Source organism: Podarcis gaigeae, assembly GCF_964106915.1.
Source record: "Podarcis gaigeae genome assembly, chromosome: 10".
NCBI classification, from domain to species: domain Eukaryota; kingdom Metazoa; phylum Chordata; class Lepidosauria; order Squamata; family Lacertidae; genus Podarcis; species Podarcis gaigeae.
In genome coordinates, this window is record NC_139686.1 from 39,571,226 (window position 1) to 39,597,162 (window position 25,937).

General features: G+C 38.7%; 1 protein-coding gene across 1 annotated transcript in view; it reads right to left on the reverse strand.

The window, feature by feature from the left end:
• TMTC2 (transmembrane O-mannosyltransferase targeting cadherins 2) overlaps positions 1 to 25,937 on the reverse strand; it is a 195,942-nt gene that overhangs the window by 11,639 nt on the left and 158,366 nt on the right. Inside the window, exons 9-11 of the mRNA XM_083699166.1 lie at positions 24,250 to 24,331; positions 14,739 to 14,853; positions 11,520 to 11,583 (exon numbers count right to left, since the gene is read on the reverse strand). Coding sequence (XP_083555292.1) covers positions 11,520 to 11,583; positions 14,739 to 14,853; positions 24,250 to 24,331 — 261 coding nt within the window. The remainder of the gene's footprint in view (positions 1 to 11,519; positions 11,584 to 14,738; positions 14,854 to 24,249; positions 24,332 to 25,937) is intronic.

Here is a 25,937-nt window from a genome sequence, read left to right on the forward strand (position 1 = left end):
TGGCTTGATAAAGCGCAATGAAGTAATAAAAGGAGAAAATGAAAAAGATTTATCTGCAGGCAGCATCACCGAGCATGAAAGCTCCTCATGGTGGCCCTGCTTCATCTTGCCGATGACCAAGTTATAATGTGCTGTCAGGCCTTTTAATCCTCCTGTGGTGACGGCAAGAATTTTCACTTGAACTTTTATTACTGATGTCACTGTCATGCTGCAGTGTGCTATTTTCCAAAGCAATCAAAATGTCAACAGCTTCTTTTTATTGCTAAAGAGAACTGTGCACAGCTGAATCATTTCGGATGTGGCATTTATTTTTTGACAAACCCCAAAGTGTTACCTTCAGAGTTAGACTGGGACAAAGAGGCTGCCCTTGAGATTATTGGGGATGCTACTTTAGAAAGAAGGTGCCGATCCCCAACAAGCAACTACAATACACAAATCCTGACCGGGAACGCTGTCTGCAAACAGACACCGGCTCCTTTAGCCTGAAATGCCTGAGTACCATAGACAAGTTTGACTGGACTTAACTGTCCACAGGTCCTTTACCTTCACCTTTACCTGCCTCTGGGTGGGAATCTGAATTTTAAACAACAGGAAAGCACAGAAAGAAATGCTCTGTACATGATGGAACTGTTTGTAACGATCTTTACTTTTGGACCATCTCCTTTCAACAGATAATGGATAGTTGACATACAACCCTAAAAGGGAGAAGCATCTTGGAACTGGTTTAGTCTACTTTACTTTTTCAAGTTACCATATCCAAAGAGAACAGTTTCTTAGCACCATGAAATGAACGTCATGCTGTTTGGGTTCTGATCCTCCAAACTTTTCTTCCAACTTGGAATTTTTTATTTTATTATTATATTTTTTAATTTTTTTAATTGTTTTTGTGGGGGTGACTGTTGTTCAAATATACTCAACTGGTGAAAGCTATTTGCCATTTACATTTGTACAAATTTCTTATGTAATGGATTATATACTGGCAAAGTATGAATACAAAACTTTAAACTACTAAGTATTACATGGCAGCCTAGAAACCCCCAGGGAACATTTACAGTAAAAGTAAACCTACAGTTTTTGCAATAGCTATGCACCGAGAGCTCTGATACACAGTTAAATATGCTCTCCACAATTATTCATTCAAGCCATATGGAAACCAAGCTGCATATTTAAAAATATTATTTCATTAGTATAATAAAACTTACCAAACACTGATAAAAGCTATAATTTTTTAAAAATACTGCAGCTTTTTTTTTTAATGCTGCAGCTATAATTTTTTTTTTTAAGTAAGACTCTAACGTATGTGTTATGGACCTCACAAAGTGCTTATAATTAAACTCCTCTGGCTTTCTAAACCAAATACTTTCAGGATTATACAGCCCATAATTATTGCATGCAATTGTCAAACCATTTGGCGTTAAATGCAAGCATATTCAAATCACTGAATTTTTGTTTATAGGTCTCAAGCTGTGCTTTCATTCCTAAAACCTGCAATTCAATCATTTTCACATCTAGCAATTTGTTGGATTTATCAGACAGTAGCTTTTTTTCTCCTACTAGCAGTTGGGAGTTCTATCAAATGAAAGATGTGATTCAGATCAATGGCAACCTTGCAACTTCTGCAATATCTGACATTTGATGCCATAAGCTGTAATAGCTTGGCAAAACAAATACCAGAGGTAGAACGGAATGACTGCAAGCTAATATGATCAGAGACACGCTGATCCAGGGAAGTACATGAACTGCAAGATCATTTCTATTTGTATTATGCAGTTCTGTACTCTCACTTACACAAAGAATTTCAAGTTGTTATCAACTTGATGTTTTGAATATGGTTCAAATTAAAATAAGCCACCGAGAAAGGAGTTAGGTTTATGAATTATTATTGTTCTTGTTATTTATTAATGTACCACTTATAGGCCAAAATGGCTTCTACGCAGTTTACAGCTTTAAAATCAATTATTCAAGCTGTACGTAATTAAATTCCACAATAACAGCTCCATAAGCACATTAAAGTATGCTTAGTTAAAACAGACAAGCCCATTAAAAAAAGTGACAATGAAAACGTTTTTTTTAAAAAAGTAACATTCTAAGATCAAATACAACCTGCCAATAATCAAGAATTTCCACAAATCCTGCAAGTACAACTAGCAGTCTAGTCCATGGGTAGGCAAACTAAGGCCTGGGGGCCAGATCCAGCCCAATCGCCTTATAAATCTGGCCTGCAGACAGTCCGGGAATCAGTGTGTTTTTACATGAGTAGATTGTGTCCTTTTATTTAAAATGAATCTCTGGGTTATTTGTGGGGCCTGCCTGGTGTTTTTACATGAGCAGAATGTGTGCTTTTATTTAAAATACATATCTGTGGGGCATAGGAGTTTGTTCATCCCCCCCCCCAAATAGAGTCTGGCCCCCGTCAAGGTCTGAGGGACAGTGGACCGCCCCCCTGCTGAAAACGTTTGCTGACCCCTGGTCTAGTCCATCAAAACCATTTCTGTCAATGAACATGATAGCTTCATTGCAAGATTCCTCTCCAAGCTCTACTTTCATTGATACGTTCTCATATTCACTTCAGGCTATGAGGAGAAAATAGCTAAATATGCACACAGGAACAGATGAAGCTGCCTTGTGCTATGTTAAACTATTGGCCCATCTAGTTCAGTGCTGTGGCTCTCCAGGGTTTCAGGTAAGGAGCCTCTCCTAGTCTTACCTGGAGATGTTGAGGCTCACCCCTGTGACCTTCTGCATGCAGAGCTGATGCTCTGCTACTAAGCTACAGCCCAAATCTTTGTAACATGCTAATGGCCAAAAATGTCAGGGGCATTGGCCCAATGATGCGCTGCCATTCACATCACTCAAATTTCCACCTGACAGTTCCCACCTTTCGCTTGCATGTGGAGAGCAATTATCTGTTTCTGTCACTCTCTGTAGGAGAGAGAAAAATGTGGTGTGAGAAAATGCTCTCTGCGTTCTCCAACCAGGGCATTGAGCAGAGCTCTCCAGAGTGCTGCTGACCACTTTAAGCAATGCGACTCCACGGCAGGAAAATTTGAGCAGAGATGATTAATTGAGAGCTGACAGTACATGACAGGTGCATCTTTTGTGATTCAGGAAAAGCTTTGTGAAGAAAGGCATCAGGATTGGGAAAGGGACAGGGACCTTAGACGGAATCACAATGATTGTCAACATGAATATTCAAGAACTCCATGAATGGACCACTGTTTGCATTTCCAAATGCAAACGACAAAACAGAACATGGCAGTGATATTTATCAAATGAAACAGTTAGTAGTAATGTGACACCTGAGGTTATAGCCTTTAAACAGACCCCAAAGACTTCTCCTGCCCCTTCCCCCAATCCCATCCTTTTTACTTATTTTATTGCTTGCCCACAACACATAAAATTTTATCTGATGCTGCTTTTATTATATTAACTGTTCCATTGTTTTTACTATTTTTATCATAAGATGCCTTGGGAGAACTTAGTATAAAGGGCAGGGAAGAAATAAAAAGAAATTGAAACAAACCAAAACATGCATATGCATCAGTTCACTTTCTGTCTTTTTAAAATTTAGGCCAATGAAGCTAGAAATGATCCTAGGTTTTGATTTAAGTTAAGCAGCAACCTTGATCTTCGTACTCTCTGTCCATTAAGTTGAAGTCTATTGTAATTATTTCAACAGAAAAGTACTATTAGCTTAAGGTTAGCAGACGTCCCCGGGTTTACAAATCAGTCCCCATACAAAATCAATTGAAGTTGAAAAGTGTCCCTGGATTCATTGGAAAAAATCTGGTAACCTTATATTAGCTTCATCTTGCCCTGATAAAGAATGTACAATAATTCCATGAATCTGACAAAAACTGGAAGATTTTGAGGTTAGGTTTTTTAAAAGAAGAAGAAGAATTTATCAATTTTTCAATTTATCAATTTGCAAGATAAATTTGAGCCCCAGGGCAAGGCAAGCATAGAGAGTTAACCCAATAATTCCCAACCAAACAGACTAGTACAATACACACTCCCATACAGTATGCAACAAGCCATAAAAGCAGAAGCTATGAAAAAAGTTAATTTCCTTCACATCATGTAATGTATTGCTTTAAAAAAATTGCAAAGTAGTTGTGAAATATTAAATATAAAAGGCAGGTGGGATAGCTCAGTCGGTAGAGCATCAGACTCATCATCTCAGGGTCGTGGGTTTGAGCCCCACACTGGGAAAAAAGATTCCTGCATCGCAGGGGGGTTGTGACTAGATGACCCTCACACTCCCTTCAAACTCTACAATTTTATGGTCCTATGATATCAACTATGCTCCAGCTCTAAACAGTGTTCTCCAGATACAGCAGAGGTGCTGGCCAGCAACCAAGCCTTCAAAACATAAAGGTGAGAAGGACTGAAGAGCTACTGAACAGGATAATTTCCAACCATAACACCGGAACATTTCAATGCTATTTAAAGGATGTGTATTTTGTATGCAATTTCAGTACACACAGGTGGAGCTGAGCTCCTGGTCAGCAGCTTTTGAACTAGCTGCTAATTTCTTTTCCATGTAATAAGATCACATGGAGAGACTCATAGTATCTGCATGTGGTTTTCCAATTAAATTTTTCAATCGTGGCCTGTTTTTCATGTGCCCTTGCTCTGTTTAATGTAGTAATTATTTTTTAATTTGGCCAATTGCCTAATGCCAGAGCAGCGGGGACCATTATGAAAAATAGTGACACACAGCAAAAACAAAAAAAAACTTAACTGTTTCAGTTCTGAAGACGTTAACACCAGTAAGGGGGGCGGGGACGGGGAGCAGATGTGTAGCACTCTACTGTAAGGAAAAGGTATTGGGGAAAAGAAAAGTGGAATGTGGACTTAAATATATGACTAGGATAGCCACATTTCTTGGGACCAAGTTCTCAAAAACAGCAAATGAAAAAGTAAATTGTTTCTAGGCTGTACCCCTCTTATAGAATTAGAAGGTACCCCCAGGGTCATCTATCCCAACCCTCTGAAATGATGGGGTCATTGCAGAATGGCGGGTGGACGTTTACACAATTGAGTAATACCACCTACAGTACAGGCAAGGCTTGTTCATGACAACTAGGCCTTAGAATGAGTGGTTCAGGATGCCCTTTGAGATCAGACTGTTGTAAATAGAATATTTATGTATTTAGAAGACCTCTGTACCACTGTTTAGAGCAATCACCTCACAAAATGGTATCTAGTCCATAAAAAGTCATCAAAACATTTAATATGACAAGAAAAACCCATTACATTTTAACAACAACAACAGACTAAAAACAACCCTAAACAATAGTCTCCGCTATCCTGCATAGCCAGTGTGGTGGTTTTAAGAGTGCCAGACTAGGCCCCAAGGGCCCAGGGTTCAAATATGAGCTCATCTGTTAAACTCAATGGGTGACTTTAGGCCCGTCACAGCCATACAGCTTAACCTACCCAATGGGGTTGTTGTAAGACTTAAATGAGGAAGGGGTGAATTGTGTTTACCACCCTGAACTCTTTGAAGAAGAAGGTATAAATTCAATAAACAAACAAACAAACTCCATCAGATACTACTACACTAAGCATTTGTCTCTTACCAAACACATTGGTTTATTTATTAAATTTCTATGCCACCCTTCATTCTAGGGTCACAGAGCGGTTTACAATATAAAAACACAAAAAATACATATACTATAATTTAGAAGAAAGGGTTTAGAATATTATCACAAAAGCACACTAATGAACGAGCAGTTAGATGAAGCTTTGCTTTAAAAGAAATCTCTCCATCATCTAATCAGTTAATGGGGCTGTTTTCGAAATAAGACTTAAAATACTCTACAAGGGGTGAAAATCTAGCTGGATTCTTTTTAGCAGTAATTCAAATAGATGGTTTTATTTCTGAAATGCTGATGTACTGCTGTGACCTCTATATTTCGCTGCACTTTATTTTGATTGACACTGAGGGGTACACTCAAAAGGCACAGACCACGGCTCTGGAGAGAAAATTATGTGGGCATAATTGTTATAGGATTATGAGTAATTGGTGAGAAATAAAAAGCACAGGCATGTGCCCAATTCAGTCTACACTTCCTATTCAAGCATGACTACATAGCCATCACATTTTAAAAGTTATGAACAATCATCCCCTTAGCTTAATGACTACTCATAATTTTGTATGTGTATTATCTCATAACTTTCAAATGTATTATCAAATAAGGTGCAAAACAAGGCAAGAGGAACTCTGCTATCTGAGATGAAAAGTTTATCTAGTCTAGAATCCTGCTTCCTAGAGCAGCCAACCATGAATGACTAAGAAATCTGGAAGAGGTCCTGCAAAGCAAAAGCCTTCTCCTGCTGTTGCACCCCAGCACCTTGAACTCATAGAATCTCAGAATTGCAGAGTTCAAAGGGGTCACAGGGGTCATCTAGTCCAACCTCTTGCAATGCAGGAATATTTTGCCCAATGCAGGCTCGAACCCACAACCTTCCAATTAGGTTTCATGCTCTGCCAACTGAGTTATTGGTCACTGGCATATTGCCTAGGAGATCCATACAGCTATCATGATGAACAGTCACTGACTGATCACAGCAAGAAAACGAAGGCAACATACATAATTATTTCAGCACTAACTATGAAGTGGATTCAGCTGAGAGGCAAGGGCTGCTGGCTCACGGTCACCAATAAGCTTCACAGCTGAGTGGAGATCTGAACCTGGGTCTCCCTAGTCCAGATTCTGATATGCTAACACACTGGACACTCTTTTAAAATGGTTGGAGTAAATTTGGCATGATCAATATTTCTCCTCAAAGCACCCTCCCATGATGAGGGCTGCTTGATTCAGGCTGGAGAAAAGCACTGCGGACTTTTAATTAGTTGGACGCGTAATGAAATAGAAAGTGCCATCAGTTATGAAGACAGCACATGATAATCATTATTAGGAGGCACTGCAATCCGTTTCTTATTAAAGGGTTATTAGCATAGCATAGTTTGCTGGTAATAGAAACCAGAAAGCTAGGCAAAAAGTTGCTGGGAAATTCCATGCGTGGCAGAGACCTTTTATTCTTTTGTAAGACTTCCTTTGTGCAATACAGCTTGACTGCTTTACGTGCTAGACCTTTGAACAAAAAAACACATTTCAAGGTGCTCAAGATATACTGGCCATTTACATACATGGAACCCTCAAGCTGTAATTACTTTCCATCTCCCAATAAAGCTATACAGTGTAGGCTGCATTTGTTTTGCCCAAAGCTAATCCCAAGCCTCTCATTTGGGTGGGTGGGTGCACACTTGTGTGTGTTGCTACAGTAAGATATTCAATCAAAGCTTTTTGAAGTGGTAGAGTGGAAACAGCTGTATCTGACAAGGTGTGAAGGCATAAGTTTATAGCTGTCAAAAGTTGAAGTTTGTAAGCTGGACTGATACGAGACCAGGAGGTTGATAGCTTGTAGGCTGTGGCATCTTCATAAGGAACGCTCCAAGGTTGTGGGCTTAAAACTCTATGATCTAGTAAGCTTTTATTTGATATTCTAGAGGCCAGACTTCAAAGCACCTTGTTAAGAGCAGATGTGTGGGTAGCTTCAGTAACCTTCTTTTGGAGGTATTTTTTTTTTAGTTCATACATTAAAAACCCAGACATTGAATGTTCCACTGCTCCATCCAACAAAGACACAGGGTTCACTTTGAAGATGCGAGTTAGAGAATCACAGAGTTGGAAGGGATCACAAAGGTCATCTAGTCCAACTGCCTGCAATGCAGGAATCTTTTACCCAACGCGGGGCTCAAACCCATGAGCCTGAGATTAAGAGTGTCATGCTCTACCAACTGAGCTATTTGTGTTTTTGAAAAGGTCATTAGAATGAAGGAAGTTGGATTTTTACAAACTAGCCTAATATATGCTTTTAAAGTAACTAAATCCTGGTTTCTAAACATACAACAAGAATTACCAGTAAGGTCTTGTCTCTGAGATGAATACATTGAGGAACACTACAAATTGTGGTGACCAAACAACCCAGATAAAGTTTCTTTGAAGAGGCATTTCTATCAATCATAGAGAAATAATACTATGCAACAGACTACATGTTCTGATAATGCCGCTAAAGGTTCATATGGCCACAGATTTTCTGAGGATGAGCAGAATTTCTATGTTCTGCTCTGCAAAGCTTTGGTGAAGACTGGAATCAATACATTAGGAGAGGTTGACACCAGCACTGCCAACCCCCTGCTAGGCCTTCCATACTTTATAGTTTTAAGAGCTGGTGGAGGACCTTATGTATTATATCTTGTGCTGCCCCTTATATAATGAAGCAAGAGAACAATTTTTAGCACCTATAATGTCAAGGTCCCCTGGCCAGAACCCCTCCGACATGATTTTATCTCCTCGCAGACACAGAGAAGCATGTGACCTGGCATGTAGCACTCTTTGCAACTGCTACTAGGAAAATTAGAGCAAATTATATAGCCAAGATAGCCACCAACTGTAAAGGAGATGAATTTATCTGACCCTATCTACATCAAGCTATATTCTATCTTTATCACCAAACTCTGAATATAACTGCACATTGTATTAATTTTACATTTTAAAAAATATATTAGTGGCCATGTGATGATTTTAGCCTATAAATTGTATTGTTTAATGTATTAACCTGTATATTAAGGTATTTTTATAGCTCTGTTTAGAGTAGGTAATGTCTTAATAATATAAATGTTTTAAGTTTTTGTATTAATCCAGCATATTTTCTTTTAATTGTTGAATGATTCTGTGTACATTGTGGCAGCCTTTGGCTATGTGCAATAAAACTGACTGAGACTGAATCAATACATTCTGATCTGCAAAAATGTCCTCATTCATTCATTTCAGGGTGGGGGGTTCGGAAATAGAAGCCAGCAAGTAGGAAGAATCTGAAATAGATGCCAATTTGCAGGTGATTTAATACATTAAGGTAAAGGTAAAGGTACCCCTGCCCATCAGGGGGAGTCATTACTGACTCTAGGGTTGCGCGCTCATCTCAGAGCTGGCGCTGTCCGAAGACACTTCCGGGTCACGTGGCCAGTGTGACTAAGCTGCATCTGGCGAGCCAGCACCAGCGCCGCACACGGAAACGTCGTTTACCTTCCCACTAGAAAGCAGTCCCTATTTATCTACTTGCACTTAGGGGTGCTTTCGAACTGCTAGGTAGGCAGGAGCTGGGACCGAACAACGGGAGTTCACCCCACCACGGGGATTTGAACCGCCGACCTTTCGATCGGCAGGTCCTAGTTTAACCCACAGCGCCACCCGCGTCCCGATTTAATACATTATGCAGGGACAAATCTGGGTTAAGTATTGAGTGTAAACTGAACAGAAAGATGTTGCTGCCTAGTATACCTGTATTATACATGTGCTTGCAAAAATGTATTGCATTCACACTGTACATTGTGCTGTGTACTCTTGGACTTAACTGTACACCAAAAAATATATGAAGTGACCTTAAGTCACCTGTAGTCTTTAACACTTGTCACTAACCTATGCACACTTCCAACAATTTACTATATTACTGTAATAAATGAGTTGGGAAGAAAAGGCACTTCCTTTCTTCCCTTCCACATCTCAATTTAGCCAGAAGGAATCAGTTTCACTGACAAAAGCTCTGGGCAGAACATCTGAAGTGTGGCATTATAAACCAGTAATATCCTATTATTAGAGTGCCTATTTCTGACATCTAACACCAAGTATCCTTTCTTCCCGCTCTGTAAAGCTTTGTAGCATTTTATGGCAACTATTTCAGTCAAAACAAGTTAGTTGAATAGGATCAATCATTCCGTCTGTTTCTGATGTTCAAGCCAAGAGTGCTGTGGCAAAAACGGGATGGCATACAAGGAAGACAAATGATCAGGCTTGGGGGAACCCTAAGATTTCCAGAAGTACTAAAAAAAAGTAAAATATGTGGGAGGAGGGGGACGTCCCTTTGCACCAAAACACTTCAGCTAGTACTGAGCATGCTGAATGGCTACAGATTGAACAAGTTTTCGGCAGGGAGTCCGGGCAATGGATGGAGAGGCAGGAAACCTCAATAGCAGCATCCCACACTACTATATTAATCAATGATGCCTAAACATAATCCAGGAATTAAGCACTTCTTCAATAACAAATACATTTTTTAAAAGACATTGTTTCCCTTTCTTTTTAGAAGTGTTTCTAAACATTTTAATATTACTTACAAAAAACAACAGGAAAAGCAATTCATACACATGAAGGATGAATTCCACCTTCAACATGAATTTTATAGTCAAGCTTCCTTACGCAGATTGGAACTTTCCTTAAATGTGTGGTATTAAAACCCTGGCAAAAGGTACATTAGCACTGTGTAAAATAATGATTAATTAAACAACCTGTAGCTATCCACAGTCATGCCCACTCAAGTAAAACTGGACTGAGAGAATATGGTAAAATGGAAGAGATTGTTCCATCCCTAGCAAACAGGGGGGAGCGTGGACTGTTTTTCAATTTGTTTCCTTTTTTTTTTTTAGTTTCATAGATCTCATAGTTCATTCACCTGAATCACATGTTCAGAAACATTTCTGTTTCTATTCATCTGAATTGCATTCATTCACTAGTTAGTTTTTTCCATTGGTTTCCAGTGAAAACACCAAAGTTACAGGCAGCAGAATAGAAAGCCCAGGCAACCCTCTGAAACTATGTCAATAATAACATCCCCTATACAAGACATATCAAATTTCAAATAGATGGGGCAAAGGGGGCCTCTTATATAGGCAATTATATAAAAAATGATCCTATAACCTACCCATTAATTTCAGCTGGAGATAGCTGAATTTCTTCTACCTGTGACTTCTATATTTTTGATCCTATTGCCTACTTTCAAACATACCAGTACCCACTCCCTCACCAGCACATCAGAATTGCCACATTTCAATTATGTATGAAAAAGGATCCTCGTGTTATCTGTAACCTTAAAAAAGAGGCAAACAATCTTTTTTCTATCTAAAATAAATAGTGCTTTCCATTATGTCAACTTCACTGCTTTCCTTTTCACCCTTCCTGTGACCTCTCTATGAACTGTAGATAGCGCTGCAGTTTATTTTTTCAGTGCAAAATAATGCCTCTGGTGTAAAGCAATTTAATAAAATTAGCAAATTTTCAATCCATTTCCTTTCATTTTTCCTCCAAAAACTAATGAATACATTGGTGTTCATGCATGTTGTTTTTCATTTGTTTTCAGCAACCACCTATGCTTTTAAAGATTCAAATCTAGACCAAGAAGCTGAATTTAAAACATACAAATAGTAAGCGGGAATTTGAGCATTTCTAAACACTGCATCAAGATTCCTGTCTGCAGCAATTGATTTGACAAATGTCAAAGGTTTCATCAGAATATTAATAATGAATAAATTATCTCTTAAATTATCCTTTGCAACATAGACTTAGAGATCAAACAGTCACAAAATTAAATTCTCCTCAGGATAGCATGTTTTCTTGCACTACTATAAGCATAGGAGGCTTGAACTGTGCATCCCTCTCTACGGAAGTACTTACATGAGGTCTCAGCTCAGCTGCCATTTTATAATACTTCTCAGCTGCTTCATTGAGGCTAGCTTGTCTATTGGAACAGAAGGGGAGACAATTAAAGTTCAGTTGAAATCACATCGGGAACCTACAATTCTTCAGAGGGGGTATAAAAATAATTTATTTTTACAATTAATCAACAATAATGATATTATTTTAAAAATAGGCAGTAATAACTGCTGCAAACATTCAATGCAGATCCATGGTTTACATCTCTACACCTTAGAGAGATAGAGATAGATAGATAGATAGATAGATAGATAGATGATAGATAGATGATAGATGATAGATGATAGATGATAGATAGATAGAAGATGATAGATAGATAGATAGATAGATAGATAGATAGATAGATAGATAGATATAGATGATGATAGATAGATGATAGATGATAGATAGATAGATAGATAGATAGATGATAGATAGATAGATAGATAGATAGATGATAGATAGATAGATGATGATAGATAGATAGATAGATAGATAGATGATAGATAGATGATAGATAGATAGATAGATAGATAGAGAGAGAGAGAGAGAGAGAGATAGATAGATAGATAGATAGATAGATAGATTAGATAGATAGATAGATAGATAGATAGATAGATAGATAGATAGATGATAGATAGATAGATGATAGATAGATAGATATAGATAGATAGATAGATGATAGATAGATAGATGATAGATAGATAGATGATAGATAGATGATAGATGATAGATGATAGATGATAGATAGATAGATAGATAGATAGATAGATAGATAGATGATAGATAGAGAGATAGAGCTAGATAGATGATAGATAGATGATAGATAGATAGATAGATAGAGATAGATGATAGAGATAGATAGATAGATAGATAGATAGATAGATAGATAGATAGACAGATAGATGGATGATAGATAGATAGATAGATAGATAGATAGATAGATAGATAGATAGATAGATAGATGATATAGATAGATAGATAGATAGATAGATAGATAGATAGATAGATAGATGATAGATAGATAGATATAGATGATAGATATAACTTTACATAGTTTTCAAACAAGCTGAAATTGCTTTGTGATTTAACTATTTACTAAATAGATTTTCAAGCAGAGCAAACCATATTCTGGTTGGCGAGTAGCCGGGTGGAGAAACAGATTAATCGTGGCATCACAAGGCTTGCTGGAAGGCACGTGAGTAGAACTTGGGGAGGGGGGGAATCAGCTGCACTGGGCCATTCTGAGAAGGCTGTATCAGCTTTGGATACAGCAGTTCCACAATTGGTTCTGCTCCACCCAGCCCTCATAATGTCCCGTTTCAGGATCCTAAACTTGCTAGCTTCACAAACCAGCTTGTGGTTTCAGCTTGTGGATAACTCGGATAAGACACACCTCTGTCTTATCCCAACCCCTTTCCAGCAGCACATATCAGGGGTTAGGTTTGCTCTGTAAGGAGATTTAGCTATTTATTACTGCCCACTAGTTGGCTTGAGTGGTCTCAATGATTGGAAACTGTTTAAAGGTAAATTCACCTATTTAAAAAGTAACTTTTTTCTCAGAGATAAATTACAGAACTGGTGGATAGTTTAACAAGAGAACTGATTTCCAAAACTTGGTAACTGGCAACTAAGAGAAAACAGGACAATAAATAGATTACTCAAAAGTTAATAATAAAAAAGACCTGCCCTCAGGGAAGCAGGTTTGGAAGATACCATTTCCCTAAGGCATAGTATGCTGAAAAAAGGGACAGCATTTGATTCCCCACCCCCTTTGTAGTGCATTTGTTTACCATTTACACAAATGGAATTTAAGAGACACCTAAAACAAAATGAATGTTAAGCTTCTTGCTAAAACTATTTTAGCAATGCAAACAAACCACACAAGCTCGAAGGAAAGTAAAAGAAGCCAGCTGAGCATTAGAGCAAAGCTTCCTGAATTAGTCCCACAGGTAATTCCGGCCAATCAGGAATCACACAGTAGATTGTACAGACAATGTTTCTGGCTCAGTAAACCATAGTTTATCAAGTATCAGATCAGTGTGGTCCTCATTTCCCTTATCCCAGGATGTGTCTGTTCTTGCTACATTAAAACTCTGTTCCTCCTTAGGTCCAGGATGAAGAACTGTGGTTTAATATCAATTTACAAACCAGGATCTGAAACCAGTGTCAAACTGACATTTCACCACACTTCCTCATTTCAGAAAGAATGATAAACTGTGGTTTAATGTAATCTAAGATTTGAGCAATAAAGCCAGTACGCAAGCAGAAGACACAAAGGGAGCAATGAAGGCAGATTCATGGCCCAGTACTTTTTCCCAGTTTGGCAGAATCTCCTTGCTTGATAAAGGAAAAATGCACTTGCCCTTAAGCAGAGGGTATGACTTTGGCTGGCACTGGGACATTCCAGCTATGTTATCATGCTAATGAAATGTAATCATGGATGCAGCAGCAAGATTAAAAAGCAAGATAAATTAGAGGTGAATGAAAGAAACAAAACCCAAGAGACCTGTGATCTGCTCTTCACTTTATTTGAGAGCTATCTGTGTGGAATAGACCAGACAGATCTTCTATAGGGTGAAAGGTAGCTTCTTTTAAGTGTGTGTGAAGGCTCTGGAGACCTCAGAATAAGGACTTTGGCAGCAATGGCAAAGAACATCACTTTCTGAGTCACTGGGTCAAACCCAAGGCAGGAAGAGTTATTATCCTTTTTTCTGCTGTGCCTCACTGTTATAATGGCCAAAGACAGTACTGCTGATGCAGGGGATCTGAGGAAGCAATATGCACCTGAGGAGCTCTATGCCTGGTTCACCTGTCTAAGGAACTTGTCACTCAAGCAGTCCAGACACTGCCATAAATCATTCTCTACCTGCTCCAGAACATAACCACTGTCCTGTCTTCAGCCATTTTGCTAATTTCTGGTCCTTTCAGTCTTGATCTGTGCTTGGATTTTAGCATTTGGCTCTGACCCCACCAGGTCTTGATGCTATAAAACACCAACACAGTAAGACAATATCTAATTTAGAGACTAAAGAAGGGAAATCATCTTCACACGGAAATTAATTATCTCGAACGCATGCATTTCATGTTGTCATTTGTTCAAAACGTGTTATCAAGCACAGAATTTTATATAATGAAAGTACAGAGTTCAAAACCTAAAAATGAAAGGATGACAAAAGTTAGAGTCAAATACAAACAAACCTGAGCATGTGAGCTGCATTGAAGACAACATCAAACTCTGTGTTATCCAATTCAGCTGCTTTCTTTGCCATCTCTGCTGCTTCTATCAGGCGAGAATCTTCTAAGAGAAACTGGCCTGAAATATATGTAGCACTGATATGAGCTCAAAAGTGAAGGCACACACTTAAGTATGGGAAACAAAGTTAGAAAGGACTATTCTTTTACATATTACATTACGACCCTGAGTTACCTTGTCATATTAACTTCAGATGAACTATTACAGAATAATTTTCCAAATATTTATTTACATTTGCATTCCAACCTTTTCTCCAAGGAACTGAAGGGGACATACTTCGTCCTCACCAAAATCAGAGACAGAATGTTATGGTGGAATGGGAAGTGAACCAAGGTATTCCTTGGTGTAAATCCAAGCCTCTTACCATTTCATCACACCAAAAATACTGCAGCATGGTACCATGAAAAACCTATTAAGTGATCCAGAAGCATTAAAATGAGAATCAGCATCTATGTCCATATTAGGTGATGATTTGGTAAGATGACTTACCACCAACAGTCTCAGACCCATCATTAGACTAAACTTTCCTGAAACTGATCTAGAAATCCACTTCCTCTAGAAATGGCAAAGGTTGTGAGGTAAACATCTCTTATCAATCATAGATAGATAGATAGATATGGATATCTGCTGATAATTCCCTAAACTGATTAGATTGAGAGTACATCTTAAATAGTTGCTTTTGCACTCTTTCTGCAAAGATGGAAACTTGCCCTCAGCATTTACAATCATCTTGTGTAGTTGGGGAACTAAATCAGTTTAGTCTTGGAGTGATGCAATATACCAAGAAGAACATAAAGTGCATGCGGTAAATTGTATCTCTACAATAGAGGTGGGTATTCTCAGGATCAGGGGCCAAATGCAGCCCTCTGGGATCTCCCTAGACCATTCCCTCCCCAGGCTCACACTTTGCACCAATCCTGTTCCACATCCAGTTGTGTTCAACTAAGTAATACTCAGAGTAGATCCACTTAAATCAATGGACAAGTCAGTTATCAACTGATTTCAACAGGTCCACTCGAGTATTATTTAATCTAACGAAAGCCTATGTATTTCTCAATGTATCATTTGTGTGGATTGCCTAGATCAGCTGTGGACTACACCAGCTTTTAAGAATGATAGAGGCTACAACAATCCCATGCACGAAACATTCAAAGATTGCTACAGAAAAATAAAAACAGTTTTAACTTTTTAAAATGGTAACAATGTACTTTTAGAGGCTAGCCAATGATTCTCCCCAATTATTATTATTATTCATTCAAAGTGTTGTACTTTAAAGCATAAAAAGATCTGCTGCCAAAAATACTTTTAGCACTCCAGGATCTTTGTGATCCAGTCCTACTTACAATAATAGACTGATACATGTAATTTATTAACTGCATGCTATGTTAACCAGACTGAACCAAGAACAAAAATTAGAAACATTAACCAACAAAAACTCTGCAGGTTCAGCTACAGAGAACAGCACACTACATGATCAATTGTTCATTACATCAAGTGAGTGCATAATTACAGTAATTTAATGTGAATAATCAATTTTATTATAACACAGAATCATTAAGTGATTTACAATTATTAGGAAAATGTATTATTCAACGGAAATTAACTTCAAATCTCAGTGGTTATTAATAAAAGGGGTGCTATTTAGCAGAACATCTCTGTTGTTTCGTAGCTATTATAATATAAATCAAGCCTTTTTTCTATCTGTGTCAGTGGGGTTTTGGAAACCCTCCTCATTTTTCAGCTTTATCCTTCCGTGCATTTAAGTACCTCACAGGCAAATCATTCTTTCATGAACCATAGACAGTTGCCAGGTATTCTAAATAAAACCATTATTTTAACTATTATGTTTCCAAAAAGAAATAATCTTATAGAAGGGGAGGTCTGGTCAGGGATGGTAGGAGTTGTCCAACAAAACTAAGGGGCCCGATGCTGGCTACTCTCATGCAGGAGGTGTCAACTGTCAACCCTGAAAGAATCCTCTGTACATTATTTTAGAGTATCAAGGGACTCATACATATTTGGCAAGGAGACCCCGAGGAGTCTAGAGTGGCACACGCACTGTAAAGAGGCCAAATCAAGTGACTGCACAACTACAGCAACCTAACTTGAATAACCAAGAAAAGGTGACAACCCCAAACCACTTGAGAATCAGGATGAATGTCACTGATCCAGAAAATGCTCTGTATACATGGGTCACTGCACAGGGCAATTTTTCTTTGGGAAATCCTTTTCAGTTAAGAGTACTTGATTATTTCCTGAAGCCTTGTAGGGGTTTACTTGATGTTTAAGTGTTGCCCTGGACCTGGAGCATGCACCGTGTCAACACCTAAAATACAACCACCATGTGTTTGCTACACAACCCTTTAACATTTGAGTAGGAAATTGGAAAACATTGAAGGAATTAAGGAGTTATTCCTGAAAGACTTACATTTTTTTTTAATAGGGAAGATTCCTAAATAAATGGGGAAGGAGTCATGTCTAGATACTGCAGAAATATATATGTTGATACAGGTATTGCCTGTTCTAGCAAATTGTGTGAAATCAACTGCCAATGGATGTCTATGACATGATGGTTTAGTGGGATTATAGAGACCTTCGCCGCACCCCCATATAGAAATCTAAGCATGTGACTCCAAATTACAATTAAAAATGTGTGTTTAATTACTGAGCAACCCTTTGAAAATTTCATCCAACAACAAACTAGTGAATAGTTATGGATTTATTTCCATGGTACAGAACAAAAGACCATAAGCATCTTATTTTCTGTCATTTTGATGTTTTATTTATTCAACCCTTCTCTATCCTTAGCTGTATTAATCACAATTTAGAATATAAGACAAAATTGATATTCCTATACAGTGGTACCTCGGTTTTCATACGTAATATGTTCTGGAAGACCGTTCAAGTTCTGAAACGTTCAAAAACTGAAAACTCAATAGGCGACAGCTAGGCCTCAGGATCTTACACTCAGCGGAAGCTGCCAGCATGTTTGACTTCTGAGGCATTTTCGAAAACTGAAGCATTTACTTCCAGATTCACGGCAATTGAAAACTGAAATGTTTGTCAACGGACACATTCGAAAACCGAGGTACCACTGTACAATTCTATATACTATAGGGGAAATCCAGTGCTGTGGGAACAGACTTCCACTCACACAACAGGATTTCCTCCTCTTCTCTTCCTTCTTGTGGTTTTCCAGCCTTCCAGAATAGATTGTGGGTGCACACAGGGGACTGTAAGGAGGGGCAGAGAAAGCTCTAGTTCTATTATGTGAGTGGAATTCTGTTCTGCTTGCACATGAACGTCAGTGGATTTCACTCTATTTCAATTTACATAAAACCTATATGGTGTTGGTCGGAGCGAAACAATATAAACTTAAAGCTTTTGCAGATGACCTAGTTTTGACCCTGCAGGAGCCAGAATCTAGTACGAAAAGTGTATTACAATTGATTCAAGACTTTGGTCGGGTGGCGGGATTTAAATTAAACAAACAAAAACTAAGGTATTGGAAAAAAAACTTGACAGATACAGAGTCAGAACGGTTTCAGAGAGAGACAGAATTAAATGTGGTTAAAAAAGTAAAGTACCTAGGGGTAAACATAACAGCAAAAAATCTGAGTCTATTTAAGGACAACTATGAAAAATGTTGGTCAGAAATTAAGAGAGACTTAGACAGTTGGACAAAATTGAAACTTTCTTTGTTAGGCCGAATTGCTGCTATCAAGATGAATGTATTGCCAAAAATGTTGTTTCTGTTCCAAACACTACAGATTGTGGACAAGACGGAGTGCTTCCGGAAGTGGCAGAGAGACATCTCTAAGTTCGTCTGGCAGGGCAAAAAGCCCAGAATTAAGTTTAAGATATTAACTGATGCGAAAGAAAGAGGAGGCTTTGCCCTGCCAGACCTAAAGTTGTACTATGAGGCCGCAGCTTTCTGCTGGCTAAAAGATTGGCTACTTCTCGAAGACACTGACGTACTGGATCTGGAAGGTTTTAACAATGCTTTTGGTTGGCATGCATACTTATGGTATGACAAGGTTAAGATCAATAAGGCCTTTAAGAACCATATTGTCAGAAAAGCAGTGTTTAATGTCTGGACAAAATATAAAGACTTATTGGAAAACAAAACTCCAAGGTGGCTTTCACCTCTGGAAGCTAAGGCCCGAAAAAGACCCAATATGGAGGCCAAATGGCCAAAATATTGGGAAATATTAGAAAAAGATGGAGACAATTGGAAATTGCAGAGTTTGGAGAAAATGAAGGATAAAGTGCGAGACTGGTTACACTACGCTCAGATTAAAGAAGTCTTTAAAAATGACAAAAAGTTAGGGTTCCAGGTGGAGAAATCGAAATTGGAAACAGAACTGTTAGAACCTAAGACTAAGGTACTTTCAAGAATGTATAACTTGCTGTTAAAATGGAATACACAAGATGAAATGGTTAAATCGGCTATGATAAAGTGGGCACAGGATATTGGGTATAATATCATGTTTGAGACTGGGAAAGGTTGTGGACCACTGGGTTGAACTTCACTGCATGTAATGCTTTGAAGGAAAATGTAATGAAAATGATATATATATGGTACATGACCCCAGTCAAACTTGCCAAAATATACCATTTGTCTGATAACAAATGCTGGAAATGTAAAGGAAATGAAGGAACATTCTTTCACCTCTGGTGGACGTGCCCTAGAGTGAAGGCCTTCTGGGAAATGATATATAATGAGTTGAAAAAGGTATTTAAGTATACCTTCCCTAAGAAACCAGAGGCCTTCCTCCTGGGTATTGTCGGCCAGAGGGTGATAAAGATGGGCAGAACTTTTTTCCTGTATGCAACAACGGCAGCAAGGATACTCATCGCCAAGCATTGGAAAACTCAAGATTTACCCACACTGGAAGAATGGCAGATGCAACTGATAGACTATATGGAACTGGCCGAGATGACCGGCAGAATCCGAGACCTGGGAGAAGAGAGGGTTGAAGAAGACTGGAAGAAATTCAAGATTTATCTACAAAAATACTGTAATTTGGTTGAATGTTAAGAAGGATGCTAGATCATAAATAATTGAGCACCACTAAATTAGATGGAATTAGGACGATAAGTGAGATTGAGGAAAATATAAACCTTTTGGAGAATCATTAGATTATATTCAAATGAACGGGAAGTAAGATTGTAAACAAGATGATAAATTGCTGGCAAAAGTTTGTAATGATGCAAGTGGGAGCGGGAGACGCGAGGGAGTCCAAAGAAGTTATGAAACTATGTTATGATATATGTTATATTGTTTATTATCTTTGCACTTATATTTAAAATTTTTAATAAATATTTATATAAAAAAAAACCTATATGGTGTTACAAAGGAAACATAAAAATGTATAGAGGGCAAGCAGATGAATATCATCAGAAGAAACTCTCAATACTTCAGAAATAAAATACATAATACATAGAGTATGACTAGATTCCAAGTCACAAGTGACCATTTATTCCTTTTGACTCCTTGGTGAGCAGCACTAGAGATGTTTCCATCAGTTTTATAATCCCTATGTGTGCCAAGAGGTTCCACTTTGAGATTTACATTGGTAATGTGGATATATTTTCCTGTGGTTTTGCAGGGAAATATATATATGTGGGTTATGAAGTATACTTGCTCAAGCAGATTCATGAAGAGTGGAGAGCAAATGTCTTGAGTGTCAACTTGAGATATGCTTTTGCTAATGGTAATTGCTTTGGAGTCAAACTATTCATACTGCTTGATAGGTGCTTTAAAATAAGAGCAGCAAAAAAAGGAAGACAAAAGGATGCTTAAGTGTTGGTTAAAGCTATACATTTGATTGGAAACCTTACAAAACACCGCTTAAAGAAACAGCATATAGTCAATCGAAGTGTGGCATATTGGGGGGGTTTTTGGTCACTCTCTTCATTATCTTCAAAACCACTTATTTATTCAATTTTCAATGAACTTTCATAACATTGTTCTCTCTGAAACTTTAAAACTCCATCTTCCACCAGGTCAAATAGTGTCAATTTTTGTGCTGCTTCAGTCCACTCATTCTTGGGTTGCCAAATGGCTGTATCCTTGGTAACATACTTTTAAAGGAAGGGTCATAGCTCAATGGCATTTCCAGGTAGGGCTGGAAAAGACACTGGCCTGAAACTGCTGGAAGCTGCTGCCATTCAGTGTGGACCAGGTATAGCCAAGAAGGTACCTTACAGATGTTGTGGACCACAACCCCTTTCACCCAGCCCAGCATGACAAATGGTTAGGAATCATGCAAATTGTAGTTCCCAATTTTAGGAGTGCACCATGTTGGCTACTGCTGCTGCAGATGATACAGAGTTATTGACTAGTGGTCTAATTTAGTAGAGAAGCAGCTTCCTATCTTCTTACTTTATAGAATTTCTGGGGACTGACTTAAATACAAAAATCTATCTGTAAGTGAATCATGCAAGATTCCTCCCATACTTGACTTTCTGTGTTCTGTATCTCAGGTAGATAGATATGTATGTTGTTGTTGTTTAGTCGTTTAGTTGTGTCCGACTCTTCGTGACCCCATGGACCAGAGAACGCCAGGCACTCCTGTCTTCTACTGCCTCCCGCAGTTTGGTCAGACTCATGTTTGTAGCTTCGAGAACACTGTCCAACCATCTCGTCTTCTGTCATCCCCTTCTCCTTGTACCCTCCATCTTTTCCAACATCAGGGTCTTTTCCAGGGAGTCTTCTCTTCTCATGAGGTCGCCAAAGTATTGGAGCCTCAGCTTCACGATCTGTCCTTCCAGTGAGCACTCAGGGATGATTTCCTTCAGAATGGAGAGGTTTGACCTTCTTGCAGTCCATGGGACTCTCAAGAGTCTCCTCCAGCACCATAATTCAAAAGCATCAATTCTTTGGCGATCAGCCTTCTTTATGGTCCAAGATATGTAGTAATGGATATCTATTTTAAAGCAGTAGCATCCTACTGAAAAGGTAGTCCTGACTTCATACAACTGTTACACTACTAAGTTTTATAGCAGAAGTAGAGGACTGGTGGCCCATTGGATGTTGTAGCCCAACACCTCCCATTCATTCCAGCCAACATAGCTCATGGTCTGGGATGACAGGAATTCTAGAACATCCCTGCAATTCCACCAAATGTTATAGTCCAAAACTTCCCATCCATCCTAGTTAGCATGGCAAATATTGGACTGCAACTCCCATCATCCCTCACTACAGGTCATGCTGGCTGGGTGGATAGGAAGTGTTGAGACTACAATTTCTGGAGGACCACAGGGCTGTTCTGAGTGATGACACCATACAAGTATTCTCTCCTGGGTTTTAGTTTACAGTATATGCCATTTAGTACATCTGGAAGCCAATAAAAATGCAAAGATAAACTATGTGATAGAAAAGTCATTAAACCAATACATACAGTGAGGGGGGAAAGTATTTGATCCCCTGCTAAATTTGCCTGTTTGCCCCTTGACAAAGAAATGACCAGTCCATAATTTTAATGGTAGGTTTATTGTAGCTGTGAGAGGCAGAATAACAACAGGAAAAACCCAGAAACCCAGAAGACAAAAGTCAGAGATTGATGTGCATTATAATGAGTGAAATAAGTATTTGATCCCTTTGCAAAAGATGACTTAGTGCTGGTGGCAAATCCCTTGCTGGCAATTACACAGGCCAGACGTTTCTTGTCGGTGGCCACCAGGTTTGCACACATCTCAGGAGGTATTTTGTCCCACTCCTCTTTGCAGATCCTCTCCAAGTCAGTAAGATTTCCAGGCTGATTTCCAGGGGGTTTTCTGTTGTTGTTTTGTCTTTCACAGCTACAATAAACCTACCATTAAAATTATGGACTGGTCATTTCTTCGTCAGAGGGCAAATTGGCAAATTTAGCAGGGGATCAAATACTTTCCCCCCTCGATGTATATGCTAAAGGCCCTCACCCCTTTCACCAAATCACCCAAGTACATAAACTATCCAACCACATCAAACAGTCACCAAATGCCAGATAATTATTGCTAACTAATGCCTCCTGGTAGGGAGGATATTTGCTGAAAAGATGACAAAGTCAGTGCCAGGCAATCTTCCCTGGGAGACCATTTCACAGGCAGGGGACTGCCACACACACACACACACACACACACACACACACACACACACAGAGCTTCCTTATGCTGACCAAAAAGCACATTTCCTATAGATGAGGTGATCTAGAAATGGAAATTTGTGGGTATGTATTGTGAAGACTCACCAGTCCCTCTTGTACTTCATGGATGGGCTATTAGTAACATGCAGCTAAAAGCTGAATCAAGCCTCATAAGTTATAAATCTTACACCAAAATGAGATAAGATAAAATAACCAACTTTTGCTTTGTACTATTTCCATTTGCGTACCATGCCTGCTGTTCATTTAATTGTGCCAGTTGGAATGAGAAGGTAAATTAAAATAACTAAACAAAAACACATCCTGCAGCGGCTGTTGTTGCTCATTATCAATTCAACTTACTCAGTTTCCTTGCAGTTTTACAATTCCAGGTTTCATGATCGGTGAATTTATCCTCATCAAATTAGAAACAGTATAAAAAGCTAACCGTGATGTATCTTTGACTGTCTAAAAGAGACATTCTAAATCCAAATTAGCAATGTACTGCATGCTCATTATATATCTTTGGTCTTAACTAAAACAGTTTTTTAAAAAGGAGAGTTGCAAACCAACAGTGTAATTTTTCTGTGCAAACTGAACATTTCTGTACATCCGCCACATGCATAAGAAGCTGCTGGAAGGTGGGTGCATGTGTAAAGGAGCCCAGCTCCCTCCCCTTCACAACCCAGATCTGTGTCTATGATTTCGCATCTGTTCATAAAGCCTTTAAGTGCAGTTGCTGGCTGCATTTCTGGTACTATGCACATGGAATTCCACAACTCAATCCAGATCTGCCCTCTCTCCTCCACACAGGTGGTCAACACTGTCAAAGCTGAAAGCACAAAGCAACTGCTTGATGGTGGGAGGGGGCCTCTGTGACCTGTGCATTGGGGCCAGTCTAATCATGTAAGGCAGAAGGAGGTTAGATTTAAAATTTTCAAATTCTTGAAGCAGAATCCTGGTTGTCCTGTACTGATGTTCACTATTGGATAATACTGATTTGCCCACCCAATATCAAGAAGGGCCTGATACCATTATTTCAATGATAACAAAGTTGTCTATTAATCTTTCAACACTTAATAACTATTAATCTTCCTCCCATGCCAACTGAGATGACCAGGAATTTTGAAGTGAGCTTCATCTTTGTATCATGTAATTCACAAAGGAAAGGGGACTTTCTATTTTGACTGTGATTTACACATCAGAAGGATAAATCGTTTTAACTGGCATGATTATTATTTTTCCTTTACTGCAATGTCCTGCCAGTAGCAGTTTTAAAATCCTTGAGTGTGACCGTAATGTGAGGAAACACTATCTATTGAAAACTTACCATAATGCATGTAACAGTTTCCCTTGGTGGGATCCAGCTGAATTGCCTTTAAGAAATACTTTTCTGCTTCACTCTTGCGGCCCTTAAGGAAAAGAGAAGAAAACATACACAGATGGATCATCTGGACGTGTCATTGCAACTTTGCCATGCTTTAAAACTACCCTATGAATAGGCAGGATAAGGATCTACAACTGGGGGGAAAATAGAATGGTCTTGATTTCATTTAATGATAGCTTAGACCTCCATGAACATGAAGTTCACTCCATTTCTCTTCTGTTAAGATTCATAAATACATATATATATATTCTTCAAACATCCATGCCACGGTGTTGGTTCTTTGCTAATGCAAAGTGTGTGTCCAGGGCAGGTCCAAATTGAGATGGTTCACTTCACTGCCTTCCATCTTTTGAAGAGATGCATAGCAAACTGTTCTTCCATCACACACTCTTTTGGTGTCTCTTCCTAGGGACTGTAAACCCTGAGATTAAGGAGATAAACTATCTCCATCCCTATACACCAACATTCCTGTTTCTAGGGGTTGCCAGTGGGAGTTTCCATGCTGTCTGGCAAGTTCAGCTCAGCTTACTGCTGTCTGCATCTGGGAAGGCATGGGAGGGTGAGGTGAAATTTCCTCAACAAGGACTCCTCCGTGTCCCAGAGGTAAGACCATATTGTTCCAACCCTGGTAACATGCTATCATGTAGAAAGTTTTCTGCAGAAAGTTAGGTGCTTTCCCATAGGAGACCCATGAGGTGAGAGCTTGAAGTTAACTTCAGTCTTACACTGGTGCCACATATTTTATTGTTAACCTTATGAGTTGAACAGGAGAGGTAAAATCATGAACAAAGGAATAAAAGGGTCTTTCAAAGTACAGCTAAAAGAGAAAATATGCAATGGTCTGCCCCACATAGACCAGGAGTTCCTTGTAGCAACAGTCATCTCATTCCAAGTGGAGTCCCAGACCTCCAAAGGACTGCTGACCAAATCTGCATTAAAAACAGCCAACCACTACCCCCAGCATCAGAAGTCTACCTGGATTCATCTGTATTTTAAACAATGCCCTGAGGGAGGAATACAATAATGAGTAAGAAAGAAGAATTGGTGCCTCCTGGCACAACTGTAAGACAAATATGGATTATAGGAGAAATGCAACATATTAAAAATCACAACAGGGCATTAAAGCTATTATCCTCCTTTGGCAAAACATTTAAAGTAACAAAGCATTCATCTGCAGGTCTCCCAAATAACAGGATGAAACTGGAACACATTGCTAATGCTGACTGAATTAACATTTACATCTCTTGTGTCATTGCCCTGAAACAGGCAAATACTATTAGTCTTAGCTGGCTAATTATAATGTCTCATTGCATACTCAGATTTCTATGCCTAAGAAAAAAGAAACAATTCTCTGGATCCCCTGCCTTTTTCTGTTCAGGTTCAGCCTACAGAATTATCTCCATGAAACCAAAAGGAAAGCCAGACAGTTTCCCCATTCATTCAGTTCTTCATAATATGTCACAATAATGCTATGGTTAGCTTCCTGAAATTACTACTAAATTCAGTTTGAATGCACTGGTGGGCTGCAATGCGAGGGGACTAGAATTCAAGATGGCACCAAGTATAAGAAATGGGTGTTTTCTGAATAGCTGAAATAAAAAAGAAAAAGAAAATCATTAGCAGAAAATGTT